Source organism: Ctenocephalides felis, unplaced genomic scaffold (genome assembly GCF_003426905.1).
Source record: "Ctenocephalides felis isolate EL2017-DRISC unplaced genomic scaffold, ASM342690v1 CF-g0.4_SCAFFOLD_03571, whole genome shotgun sequence".
In the NCBI taxonomy this organism is placed as follows: domain Eukaryota; kingdom Metazoa; phylum Arthropoda; class Insecta; order Siphonaptera; family Pulicidae; genus Ctenocephalides; species Ctenocephalides felis.
In genome coordinates, this window is record NW_020539725.1 from 20,861,362 (window position 1) to 20,874,730 (window position 13,369).

The window sequence follows — 13,369 nt, forward strand, 5'->3', positions numbered from 1 at the left end:
TTGGCATCAACATATAATTTATCCCTAATACATATGTATTTTTTATCCTATTTTTCATGCAATTGATCTAAAGTATAACAATTCATTGACGCAGTTTCCCTATTTTAATCTCCAAACTAATCATGAGTTGCTAAATGCTATCGCCGTTATTATGAAACGATAGCATCCAGACCGCCGGAAAACCTTAAAACCCCGAAATTCGAAAATTTAATTTGTTATTCCTTATATATATATTATATATATATTATATATATAATCGACCGATATTATTCTACGAATTGCATAAGCCAACACACATGGCGTGTGTTCCTGTGTCCTTGTTCAGATATTAAAGAAATCAGCCGCACTATTCTTACGTCCTTTCTGAAAGATAAAATTAAATGAACTTTTTTAATTTACTTAATCATCTTATTCTTTTGTTCATTTAGTATTAATAAGTTTTAAGTCTATATTATCAATTCAGTAAAATTAGTCATATGGCTAATTAATACCACCTTATTTTTTTGGTCATTTAGTACTTAGTTTTAGTCTATATTATTAATTCATAAAATTAGCCATAATATTAGCTCGAGCTAGATAGATATATCTAAACTTATAAGTTTAGATCTAATCTAAACTTAAAACTATATTAATTATACTTATATCAAAATTGCAGTTGCAGTCATTTTCAGATGAACAATAAAAATATATAAAACGAAAAGAAATTTTATTTTATTAAAATCTAAAAATGACAAGGTGTATTACAGAGATTTATGAAAATATATCAAGTACAAAATGTTTGTTATCATGGGGAGGAATTACTTTCTTCTTTAAGTTCTTTAGGTAAAGATAGTCTTGATCATATAAAATAATTATAATATTTTTTATTACAAAAAATATATTTTGAATATAATAACAAATTATATAATTATAAGAACATTTAAAAAAATGTGTTAACAATATTGTATTCTATATATATATATATATATATTAGGTATTAAGATAAAGAATTTGAAACGATTTCAAACTGTGTTTCAAACATTCAAACATATTATAATGAAATATAGAATGAATAAGCATATATGGCCATGTAAATTTTTAATGGTAAGCACAATTAAAATGTTTTAACAAAGTAAGTTAATTTAGTAAATTGATAATAAATACAAACCTAATATCTCTTCTGAAATTAATATCGATATAACCATCATTACTATTTTTATCGAAACTATAAAATCCAATGTGTCCTTTATATTTTTATTAGGCTTAATAACAAAATGAGATCACATCAATACAAAATCAGATCAAGTGTTATAAAATCAGACACTTTCAGAGTATAAAAAGTGTGTATAAAAGAAATTGATTGATAATATGCTTTGGTTTGCCTCAAAATTTAATGTTTTTTTTAATGACAGCATAAATGGGTCATTAAATTTAAGAATATAACTGAGTGGCAACTATGTTTATTGTAAGCGGTTAAATTATTGAAATATCTCAAATTATTATTCCACCAATATCTATTATATCTCAATTCTTTAAATATCTTTCAGAATCTTTCAGTGGGTTTTATTGCAGAATTCAGGATTCGAAATAATAATACTGCACCATCCAGTATTATTTTTGCTTTGCATTGATATTTCCTTTATTATATTGCTTATGACAAATCGTACAGTTTTATTTAGTACCATCTTTTAGCAATTTATTGTATTTAAATTTCAAAAATATAGATATTTCATAACATCATGAACAGAACTGATTTATATGCTCTATGTGTTTTTTTCCTTATTTGATTGCATAAAATACGACCATTTACTTATATTGTATATATTACTTTCAATTTAAAATAAATTTTGTCAAACTTTATTGAATTTTTTGTCCAAGCTTTAAAGGACCCCTTATTTCTTTCTTACAAGCAGGTTTGCGTTGTTTTTGTAACTTTCTTTTTTCACTAATATTGGAATTGTCTTCAATTATATCATCTATAAAAAAATTGAAAACATTAATTAAACGTTTTTATTCATTTATTGAAGAAAGTTGTAATAAGCTATAGTAATAACATACTAATATTTGATCTTTTTACCACCTAAGCTAATATTGTTAAATTTATCAAAATTTTGTTAATTGATTCCAATAACTTCAGAAATATAACTAGAGAAAAATTGTGCTATGGCAACATGCCTTTATAAAAAAAACTTAAATATCTTTGGAAACTTACCAGAAGAATGTTTTTCTGTTCGGTCAGAATCCCCCTCAGTCCATTTTCCTGAAGACCAATTATTCAAATTGTCATCACTTTTTTTATCCTGAATTTAAATAAATTATGTAGTTATGTATATTATAATAGCAATACCATGCTTTTTAAACACTACAAAACAAATAAATAAAACAAAAACATGCAAATCAAAGATATAGCGCCTGATTATTATATATCTGAAATATTACTTATTCTCGGATATATATCCGATTTGAAACTATTTTGAATAATGTATAGTAGAACGTAATTGCATCTAATTAAAACGTCAAGAAAATTCGAGAACAGTAATTTCCAATACCAAATAATTAATTCAAAATATTTTCTTTAAATATTGCTAAATAATTTTTTACTAACGATTTCAGGTTCATCTTCAATACAACCCCATTCGGAGGTGTCCCAACCATCTTCTGCATCTACTGGTAATGTAGTCATTGATAGTTTTCCAACTGATGGATTATTGGATGAAAATGAAGTATTTTCTGAATTCTAAAAAATAAAACTCACTACAGTTCTAGATAATAATAAATAATTGTATATATTAAAACAATGTATATATATATATATATATATATATATATATATATATATATATATATATATATATATATATATATATATATATATTTGTAATATTTTTGCAGCCCAACCGTCGAATTAAAAAAAGATTAAATAACAAAATTATTTATTCCATTAAACGTTTCGACACTTGATGTGTATCATCATTCAGTAATCTAAAAAAACATTTAACATAAATACTTATAATATTTATATATATATATATATATATATATATGCCATAAAATATTTAATTTATGGTAATAATGACTACTATATATAAAATTAGTTATAGAAACAGTAGTTGTAACTAATATCATAATCAAATTGCAAAGCATCGTAATCATTTTGATAATTATATTAATGCCGTCTGTACATATTTTCATGTCATTTTTAAGAGAAAATTAGTAAATACTAATTTAATATTAGTTGCTTAAATTTTATTTTTTCTTATTTAACGTTTATTTGACTTTTTATTTTTCAAAATCAATATTAATGTTTCAACTAGATATATATTGGTTTCTTCATCTGAATAAATTATAATTAAAATTATACCAGTAATCCTCAATCGAATCTTTTTTAGTTAGTATCGCGCCGGTTTCAAATATGTATTAACGGTGGAATAAATAAATAATTAATATATATATATATATATATATATATATATATTTGGATTCTTTTATTATATTTTTTATATTTTATATGCGTTTTTATCTCATATTTTTACTCTGCCAGATTGACTAATAAGGATGTTTTAGTTTTGCTCGACTTATTGACTGAAACATATATATAAAACATATAAATATTGTATAAGAAGCTGAACAAACTATAATCAAATGTTTAATACATTTTTAAATTAACAAACTTTCAAATATTTAAAATTCTAGTGCTATGATTCATCACAAACCTCCATGCAATCCCAGCCGGTAGAATCCCAGTTTTCATTTGTGGAATCGCTGCTATCCTTTCCTACGTTCTCTAAAGGAGTGACTAAAATAGTAGTATTTGGTAAATTTTCACCTTTATCACCTTTGTGTTCATCTGAAAATAAGTATGAACCAATGGTATATAATAAGGCAGACAAAACCCACTCTGAACAAAAATGACCAAAAATTACTACGCGCGACATAGAATCGACATATGAGCAAAATTCGAGATACGAGCTTTAAGCGATTAAGTGTATTCTAGAAATATGTTAATGACAATATGAAAAATTTCGTCAGTTGTACAATGATTTTCTTACAATGGAAATATTTGGTCTGTTTCATGATAGTAAGTTATTTTAGAGTTAGTCATTCTCAAATTATTTATTAATAATATTAATTGTGATTAATTGTGTAGTAATGATATACCCATACAAATATATTGAGGATTATTTTAAGGCGATCAGTATGTTATATATTTTTGATTTTGTACATTTACAAAATATTACATACTTTTATAACCATGGGTCCAAAAAAAAGGACCATGTCGGAAAAGACAATAATTAAATTGATAGAGAGTAAATTTATTATTATTATTCAAATTCACTTAACAAAAACCACAGTGCTGGAACAAATTAAAGATATTTCAATAAATTTATATGAGTATTAAAAAATTACTTCGATATTCGAGCGATTCAATATATGAGCGTGGTTACAGAACAAATTAAACTGGTATATCATATTACACTGTATTGTCTTAAACTATTATTATTTAATATTGACTCACCAGACAAATTGAACTTTCTCAGTGAATTAGCAGGAAGCTGTTGATTAGGATGATTGGGAGATCGACCACTGTCATTTTGACTTCGATAAAATTTGGATGTAACGGCAGTAACAGCCCAACCTGCCCATGTTGATGCTGCATTTCCAACCGCAGGTGTTGCAGCATTCACATCCGCTTCTGAAAACAAGAGCATTATTAGTGCGTTAATTAAGCAAATAAGTATTATATATTTATATTAGGGGCCGTTCAAGTATTACGTAAGCACTAGGAATGCAATACCGATGGAAAATTTCAATACCGGTATTTCGGTAATTTTTCATTTTAAAACCGGAAAACCGGTAAATTACCGGTATTTTTATTATCTTAAACAAACGTAAACAAAATTGAAAGTTACTAGTACAAATATAAAAAAATGTATATACAACCACAACTTTATTCAACTAAACAATAAAAACAAGAAAATAAAACAATAAGTTTATTTTTTTGAATAATAATTTAACAAAATTATATCCAATTTAATTAATTCATTATCACTATCGTGTATATTGAGTACTTTTCACCAAAAACAAACGTATGAGTAAGAAAGACCAAAAACTCATAAAAGATCATATTACATTATTATAATAAACTGTATTGTCTGTGTCCGATGTGTTAAATTAGAATAATTTCCAATATTTAAAAAAATCTTTTTTCAACATTTATTTAAGATCCGATACTTTATCGAGATAAATAATAAGATACTATAATTGTTGAGTATTGTTATTTAAAACAATGTGATTTTCTATAGTATTTTCAAACTTCGAAATGTTTTCGAAAAATAATATTTTATAAATGTAATAAGAAGCAAAAATATTTAGTAATTATTATAATTAATAATTATAATATATATATATATATATATTATAATAATTAGTAATTATTATGTATAAAGTTGAAAAAAAATGAAGATTACGCAGGGGTAATCTGTATGATATAAAATATTTTGGCGCAAATATCACTTAATAAACCGTTACATTTTTACATAAGATTAAACAAACATCATTATCTATCAGTCCAATTCTATTTATTGTAACACGATATAAAGCCTTTATAGTAAAGCAATGAACATTCAATTTAATGACGAGTTGAGATAATATTTGACATTTGTTTATCCTATAGAATCACTTGAAGATATAGCTGTTTATGCGATTATCGAATTTAAAGATAAATTTGTTCTGAGAAATTTAAACTTCAGTGTATTATGTATCAAATAGCGCTTATGTGAAAATACCGGTATTTTTGCGGTAAATACCGGTAAAAATACCGCCGAAAAATCGGGCGGTTTACCGGTAATTCGGTATACCGGTAAACCGGTATTGCATTCCCTAGTAAGCACTATAGGGGGGCGGGAGGGTTATTGATTTGCTTATTTTGCTTATTTTGGGTAAGAACTTTGCTTACTTTTGCTGACAAAGGGGAGAGGGGGGGTAAATAATTGTAATAAATCTGCTTACGTAATACTTGAACGATCCCTTATACTATATTAAATTTAATCAAAATGAAAAGAATACAATAAAGTACTTCCAACATGATGTAGTAATAATGTTCAATATATTAAATTTATTTAAAGCCATTACCATTTCCTTATCTATGGCCATTACATAGAAATAATATGACTATAATTCCTATTTATTGAAATATTATTACTTCACTTTTTAAGATATTAATTTCATAACGAATATAATTAAATCAACTTTATTATTAATACCAATATGCTTTCTATTTCAATCGAAAATACTTTTAACTTTTGGATCATTCTATCCATTAATAGTTTAAATGTATGTTATTTTGATAAATTTTATTGATATACGTGTACAAAAAGGACAAAAATTAGCTTATATGGAAACTGTTAAATAAAAAGTGTGAATTTTTCGAAGTTTTTTTCAATCATATTAAATTTTATTTCGGATTGAATAGGCTTATTAATAAAGTGTGCAAATAGTTAATAAAATTTAAGAATTACAATAAAATATTATCTTAAGTTAAATATATTAAATTACATGCATTTATCACAAAATGCAATTTTGTTTCAACATACATTTATACATCTTAGAAAACGTAAAACATGATCACATAATTGAATGAATAATAAAGCATACCCATAGTTTCTTTTAAAGTGGGATCTTGTGAAACTCGTTCCAATTTTCCCAGAAACCCTTTCAGTGTGCGAAATGCTGGATCTCGCACTGAAAGTTCTGGATCTACAGTAAGGGGACATAGTGCTGGTAATATGCGTCCAGCCACATCTGATAGTAGATAGTATTGCTGGGTTGCTGCAAGAGCTAACACTCCTGCCATATGACAAAAATTATTTTAATGAACTACATACTATATATATATATATATATATATATATATATATATATATATATAAATGAGTTTACAAAAAATGATAAACAGAATCGTTCAAGTGGAAAGACGACACAAATTGTGTTCAACTTAGAAAAAACAAACAAAAAAGTTTTCAAATATTACTAACAAGTTAACATATTATAATAATAAAAGAATCATAACAAAGACATTATTTTTATCACGCATAGCAGACAAAGCAATGTGGTCACTTACAAAGTGTAAAGATGATTTTAAATCGCATTCTCTTGCTAATGAGTCTATGGAAATTAAAAAAAAAGCTAGCACTTGCAAATAAATTAACTAACTTTCGGTGAATGAAGTTTTTAGAATAATCTTTATAATTAAGTTAACAAATGTAATCAGTATAGGTAATAAGATGTTTAAACAAAAATAGTATAAAAATCATATCCAAGCCTTATTTATTATCACCTGCTGTTCTAGCTGGAGGAAATGGATCGCGGGTAGCTCGAACAAATGCTGATATCAAAACTTTCTGTCGAACTTGAGGATTCAAATGTGCCGCTATCTTACCGAGACATACTGTAGTATTCGTTCTGATTCCACTTTGATCATCGCGAGATTGCAAACGAGCAAAATGTCGTAATACCTCTACATTAAGATTATTATAACTTAATTTTGAAGCCAAGTGAACTATTGCCTAAAAAGTAACAAGCAATTAAAAAAAATTTCCATCCAATTGTGACAGTATATTCTAAACTATTTGTATAACTAATTGATACCTTTACAGTTTGCTCCCTTATTGTTGCATTTGTATCAAGAAAACCATTCACTACTTGCGGAAAAATCTGGTCATTAACAGTAGCTGGCAGTAAATGTTCTACAAAAAGATCAAGTTGTTGTAATAGACGAGATCTTGTTGCACGATCCGTAGAAGCAAACAAACGTACAACACATGGTACAATACATTTTTGATAATTATCTGCGTCTAACAATTTACCAAGCTAGCAAACAATAACAAGTTAGATACTGAGATACTAATAATGATAATAATAAAATTAATACTATTTACTTTAAACATTGGTGCCAGAACTGCGGAACCAGCTTCACCATACTCAAAAGCAGTTATCAATTGGGGTAATATTTTATACCTAAAACAAATATTTATATAAAAAGTTCTGACATAAATTAATATAGTAAAGAACATACTTGCAAACATTTTCAGGAAAGAAATCAATTTGAGTTGTGAGAGTTGAAAAAAATTTATTTTTATCTGCTTTGTCTTTTATTTGTATTTCTTCCAAAAATAGTAAAGAATCGATTAGGTCATTCTGAAAAAAAAAACTCTTATTTGGTATTTTTAAAAATATAGTTTAAACATATAATATATATATATATATATATATATATATATATATAACTCTAATTTAATTTAAAACAAAAATATAGATTTTTTAAATAAACCAAAAGAGGTTTCAAATAACTTTTAGAATTTTATCATCATTTCAGCCAAGCAAAAACTTTCAGGCTTTGGCTACACACAAATGACCAATGTTTTTATATAATATAATATCATATTTACAAATTTCATTTTAATTTACTTAATTAACTACTTTCTGGTAATATAATACTGTCACTCATAACGGCGTTTAGAAAAAAACAATTATACGCAAATTACCTTAAAATATCCACCTGTTTTTTGGCATCTAATTATAATATCAGCAGGGTTTGGTCTATCAGATGGATTGTTGCTTATTAATTCAGTATACAACGATCTTAAACTTCTTGGAATCTGTGTGATGAATTAATTTTAACTAAGTAGTTAATTTTTAAAAATTCACAACATTTACTTACACAGTTCACATCTTTTAAATTTACTCTATTTTTGAGAGGACCATTATAAACCTCCCATATCAGACAACCTAATCCCCACATATCAGAAGAACTGTAATTCGATACATCTTTAGTTTCATAAACTAGATTGGATACTAATAATCTATACTTTTAACAATACCTTTTTGTTGAATGTTTATATTTTACAGCTTTTTCTGGTGGATCATATACATCTAGGTCTATACAAGTTTTAATTGGTATTTTGTCATGTACTACACCAACAGCACATATATATTCAAACCCTCCTAGCTTCCATTCACCTGAAGTATTTATAAACACAGACCAAGATGAAACATTGTTATGTTGCAAGTTACCATCATTATTTAAAAATGATAAGGCTCGCTGAAATAAATGTATATAACATTTTACAATTATTTAATTAACAATGTACAAAATTATAGAACAATATTTTCATCTGAGTTATTAACTTCCCGTAGGGCAAGTTATAGTAATTTACCGTAATTTGAAACAAACCCCAGGCTTTGTACATATCTTGTTGACGTTTTTCAATTTGTAAACCAGCGATGTGCATAGCAAAAGGTTCAACAAACTCAGTAGCAAGATATAAGTTCTTCTCAGTTTCCAAACTATCTATATATTGCAGTATACTAGGATGTCTGAGGGTCTTTAACCGTTTAATTGTCGCTTTTGCTATTTCCAAATTGTATTCGGTATTGTTTTTAATATCAAATATAAACACAGAGACGTCATCATTTGAACCTTTTTTCTTTGCTTTGTGTAATTTCCATATACTTCTATTTTCTAAATTATATGTTTGATCAACAATTTCATAAGGAAAATCTTTGGAGGAATCTCTTACAAAGAAAGACCACATAGTTGTTAAAATTTAATAAATAAATAACGAAAAAAATCACTTAACCTATACCACATGACGTTAATAAATGTCACTCATTGCGTCAGTTTACTTCATTCATGTCACCGAATCATTCTAGTACTAGTATAAAATTCATTGCCAACATTAGAATTCAGTAACTAGTTGTAAGTGGCGTTTCGCCTTAAGGCGAGTTGCATAGATAAGAGAAACAAATAGTTGCATGAGCTTTTCCCATTTCCCGATATATGTAAATAAGAAATCCACTTGATAATCAATGAGAATTGAGATTTAGCTATTTAGATAAAATTTTCAACCATTTATTTAAAAAAAAAAACAGTTTTCACTTCATACTAAAAAATAAGATTAGGATGCGATTTTCTATAAATATTCTAAAGGCAAATAAACTCACATCCTTAATTATATAAATTAATTTATTTATCAAATTGCATTAAACTTCATGATTCAGAAATGCATTTTATTTAAGTTTAGGCATCAAAGCGGTAATCAGCAATCAAACGGAACGGATAAATTTTTATTATTTGACCGCTTTCCAAGGCCTATAATATTTCAGTATGTTAATTTATATCAATGAATACTATCATTATAAAAAGTTTCATCGAAATCGTCAACAATTTTTTAAGCAAAGAAACTAATCTGCACGATTCCTAATTGATATCTTTTAAAGGGTTTTTAAAATCTCAAAAGCGCTCGAGGATTTTTTGCGAAAACGTAGACGAAAAATCTTGCTTTTTTCTGTGAAGTTAGAAAAACGGCTCGGCCTATCGGCTATGCAATTGTAAAATTGAATGACAATGCGCCCATACCCTTTTCTTAACAACATAAAAATCTAGGAATTAGAATTAATATAGCAAATAGTATGGATCCATTACCTTATCAATTGTTAGGACAGAAAAAAACTGAAATCAAATATGCATATATCAGAAATGCATAAAAGAAAATTTGTTCATAATCATTAAATATAAATAAAATTTTTCATAAGAAATTATCTAACATATAAGTGGAATCTTAATTTCTTCAAGATATTGAAAGGTATTACAATTTTTGCATTAAATTTATTCTTGAAAAATAATACAAATTCATATTTATACATATAGATTAAAATAAATTTGAAGTAGATAACGTTAATGTAATCTTAAAACTGTAACAATCATAAATTCACTTATATACAGTTATAAAGATTAATTAACAATATCTGATAAAAAGTTAAATCCTTAAACTTATTAGGCATAACCATTCAACTTAATTCTCTTATTGTGCCTAGATTTATTGTTTGTCCTTGATGGTGAATCATTATCAGAGCTATCTGAAGTTAAGGAACTTCCGTCACTTTTAATATTCATTGATAAGTCGCTAGTTTCAGCAGCAAAATTTCCTGTTGCCTTTGCCCTTTCTAGTGTTTGGACTGTAAATAAAAGCAATCATGAGTGAACATATATTAAAATACATTTATCTTTCTTAGTTAGGTTACATACATTATATATATATATTAATTGAAAATATTCTATTAATTGAAAAATGATCAGCATGCCAAGGGAAGACAAACAGTGATTAACGATATTAAATTATTTGGATAATAAGTATTTGATATTAAAAGAATTTTAACAACATATTGTACATTTTAACAAACAACTATAATAATGAAAACCAGTAAATGCAGAAAAAGTTCAATAGTATTTTGAGAAATTTCAATAGTAGTCAAAAATTAAGTAAAATAATATTAAACAGTAAATATTTTCAATAATTGATGTTTCATTTGTTTATAACATAGATACATTGATAACATAATAAGCACATTTGCCACTTTTCCAAGAACTAATGCACAATTTTATCGTTTTCTAACGTATCTCGTGAAAAATAATTTGTGAAACACTATTACACATTTTATGCATTAGCTAATGCTTCAATAAAAAAATGTATTATGAATATTAAAACAATATCACAGTTAATTAGATATTAATAAAAATAAGCACTTAGATTTATAGTAATTTTGATATTTGTATCAACACCCATGATTTTATGCTCATAATATTTGCTAATCATGTAGTATGAAACTCTTATTAGTTTATCAAATTATTAAATTGGTTTATCAAATTATTTATTAGTAATATCAAACATTACTTTGTTGCTCTAAAATACTATTTTGCCTCTTGAGATCATCAATATCTTGCTGGTGGCAATTATTTTTTTTCCTCATAAAATGAATATACTCTGCTGCCTTTTTGAGTATTTGTGCTCGGCTTGCCTGTAAATAAAAATTACATATAACAGGTTTCTTTTATACAAAACAATTTTAAAACCATTCATAGTTTTGAAAATAAAACATGACATATTTGTCAGAACTCACAACTTTTTCTCCTTGTAAAGCTGGGACAGAGTCCCTTAGTGAAGTGAAGCTGTCTTTTATGTGATCCCTGCGCTTTCTCTCCAAAGCATTATGATGAGCTCTCTTTTCTGCCTGCAATAAAAAAAATATTCATTAAGAGTTATATGTAATTCCACAAGAAAACAGTTTATATTAGCAATCTACTTATAGTGAGAAGCATTTAGGACTCGAATTCAAAATAGAACTAGAATGATATTTTTCTGTTCAACACTGTACACAAAAATTTATGACTAGAATGAGTTAATGCAGTTCTCCTAATGATCTATATTCAAATTCAGCACTTCGATTTTATTAAAAAATTATATAAAAATAAATACAAAAAGTGTCACTGTAATCAAAAACATAACAAGTCATGAAGCAATCCATAATCTCTTATACCTTTCTGACTGAGATATGGAGATGCATTTATTGCAAAATAAATAAAAAATAAAAATAAAAATAAAAAAAAACAAAGCGATAATAAAAATAAAGGCTATTATTGCCTTTGAATATAGCCTATACTCAAAGTTCTTCGAAGCTGTCAGTTTTTCTCATAAATTTAATAAGCAATAAGTTCCAAACTGTTTCTATGACAGTATCGGAATATAAAAAACAATAATGAATCATTATGAATAAACATAACTGCATTTATTGAGTTCTCAAATTAATGAATTAATTATTTTCCTTTGATGAATTATGGTCATATTTAATAATTAAATCACAACTACAGACATCAATATCAGATATTATATTGTGATGTAAATAATGAAAATATATAATATAAGGTATATAATTAATATTATATACCTGTGAATAATATATAGTTCCAGCATTGCGCCCTGGTAATCGAGAATCCGAGTCATCAGCATCCTGAAATGACACATTTATGCACTAAATTCAAGAAAATAGGAAACAGCATGTGGTAGCATACTTACATCACTTTCAATATCTATGTCACGATCGTCATCACTCATTATTTACGTATATTTATAAATATCTATTTATTATTAAATTATTATTAAAATTGCCACTTTAGAAAGTACGCGTACATACAAAAGGCACAAGCTTACAAATTATAGATTTATGTTTTCACCCATTCACCAAAATTTTCAAATGATATTATTATATAAAATTGTTCATTTGTGACTTGATTATATCACATAATTTAAAATAAAAATTGAATTTAGTAATCTATTCGTGACAATCCAAACCACGCTGCTTGATCACGTTTCTCTTCATTGTACTGTACCTGACATTAATATAGACTGATAATACAAATAGTTTTTTACTCTATGGCTTTCCGTCGTTATGACATCACTTTTGTATCTTTGTATCTCATCCAGTGAGTTATCTATGAACTAATGGTAAAGCACCATAGACCTTATGTACGTGTCTTATATAGACCTTATATAGA

The 13,369-nt window shown here is 26.2% G+C and overlaps 3 protein-coding genes across 3 annotated transcripts in view; all 3 read right to left on the reverse strand.

Annotated features, from left to right (window-relative positions):
- The window catches only part of LOC113385778 (protein SDA1 homolog), a 4,577-nt gene extending 3,393 nt beyond the window's left edge, over positions 1 to 1,184 (reverse strand). Inside the window, exon 1 of the mRNA XM_026623615.1 lies at positions 1,148 to 1,184. Within this exon, the coding sequence (XP_026479400.1) occupies positions 1,148 to 1,184 (37 nt within the window). The remainder of the gene's footprint in view (positions 1 to 1,147) is intronic.
- A 634-nt stretch (positions 1,185 to 1,818) lies between these two features.
- LOC113384747 (N-terminal kinase-like protein) lies at positions 1,819 to 9,634 on the reverse strand. Its single transcript, XM_026622508.1, has 14 exons — positions 9,195 to 9,634; positions 8,859 to 9,079; positions 8,699 to 8,789; positions 8,523 to 8,636; positions 8,054 to 8,175; positions 7,917 to 7,995; positions 7,627 to 7,848; positions 7,316 to 7,544; positions 6,634 to 6,825; positions 4,496 to 4,672; positions 3,693 to 3,826; positions 2,585 to 2,716; positions 2,192 to 2,279; positions 1,819 to 1,955 (listed from the first exon to the last, which is right to left on the reverse strand). The coding sequence occupies exons 1-14, from the start codon at positions 9,570 to 9,572 to the stop codon at positions 1,837 to 1,839; spliced, it is 2,298 nt and encodes a 765-aa protein (XP_026478293.1). The 5' UTR covers positions 9,573 to 9,634; the 3' UTR covers positions 1,819 to 1,836.
- A 1,179-nt stretch (positions 9,635 to 10,813) lies between these two features.
- Positions 10,814 to 13,132, reverse strand: LOC113385780 (protein max-like). Its single transcript, XM_026623616.1, has 5 exons — positions 12,891 to 13,132; positions 12,763 to 12,825; positions 11,938 to 12,048; positions 11,712 to 11,835; positions 10,814 to 10,995 (listed from the first exon to the last, which is right to left on the reverse strand). Exons 1-5 carry the CDS (start codon positions 12,927 to 12,929, stop codon positions 10,814 to 10,816), a joined length of 519 nt encoding a protein of 172 aa, XP_026479401.1. The 5' UTR covers positions 12,930 to 13,132.
- Between the last annotated feature and the right edge of the window lie 237 nt (positions 13,133 to 13,369).

What these genes read in the sequence shown, in the direction of transcription:
- LOC113384747 (XM_026622508.1), bottom strand. Translation starts at nt 9,572, where the DNA reads ATGTGGTCTTTCTTTGTAAGAGATTCCTCCAAAGATTTTCCTTATGAA. An exon ending in TTCTGGCACCAATGTTTAAA is followed by an intron (nt 7,849 to 7,916) that starts GTAAATAGTATT and finishes ATTGTTTGCTAG; the next exon opens with CTTGGTAAATTGTTAGACGC. An exon ending in CCGGCTGGGATTGCATGGAG is followed by an intron (nt 2,717 to 3,692) that starts GTTTGTGATGAA and finishes TTTATTTTTTAG; the next exon opens with AATTCAGAAAATACTTCATT.
- LOC113385780 (XM_026623616.1), bottom strand. Translation starts at nt 12,929, where the DNA reads ATGAGTGATGACGATCGTGACATAGATATTGAAAGTGAT. An exon ending in GAACTATATATTATTCACAG is followed by an intron (nt 12,049 to 12,762) that starts GTATATAATATT and finishes TTTTTATTGCAG; the next exon opens with GCAGAAAAGAGAGCTCATCA. An exon ending in CTTTACAAGGAGAAAAAGTT is followed by an intron (nt 11,836 to 11,937) that starts GTGAGTTCTGAC and finishes TTTTATTTACAG; the next exon opens with GCAAGCCGAGCACAAATACT.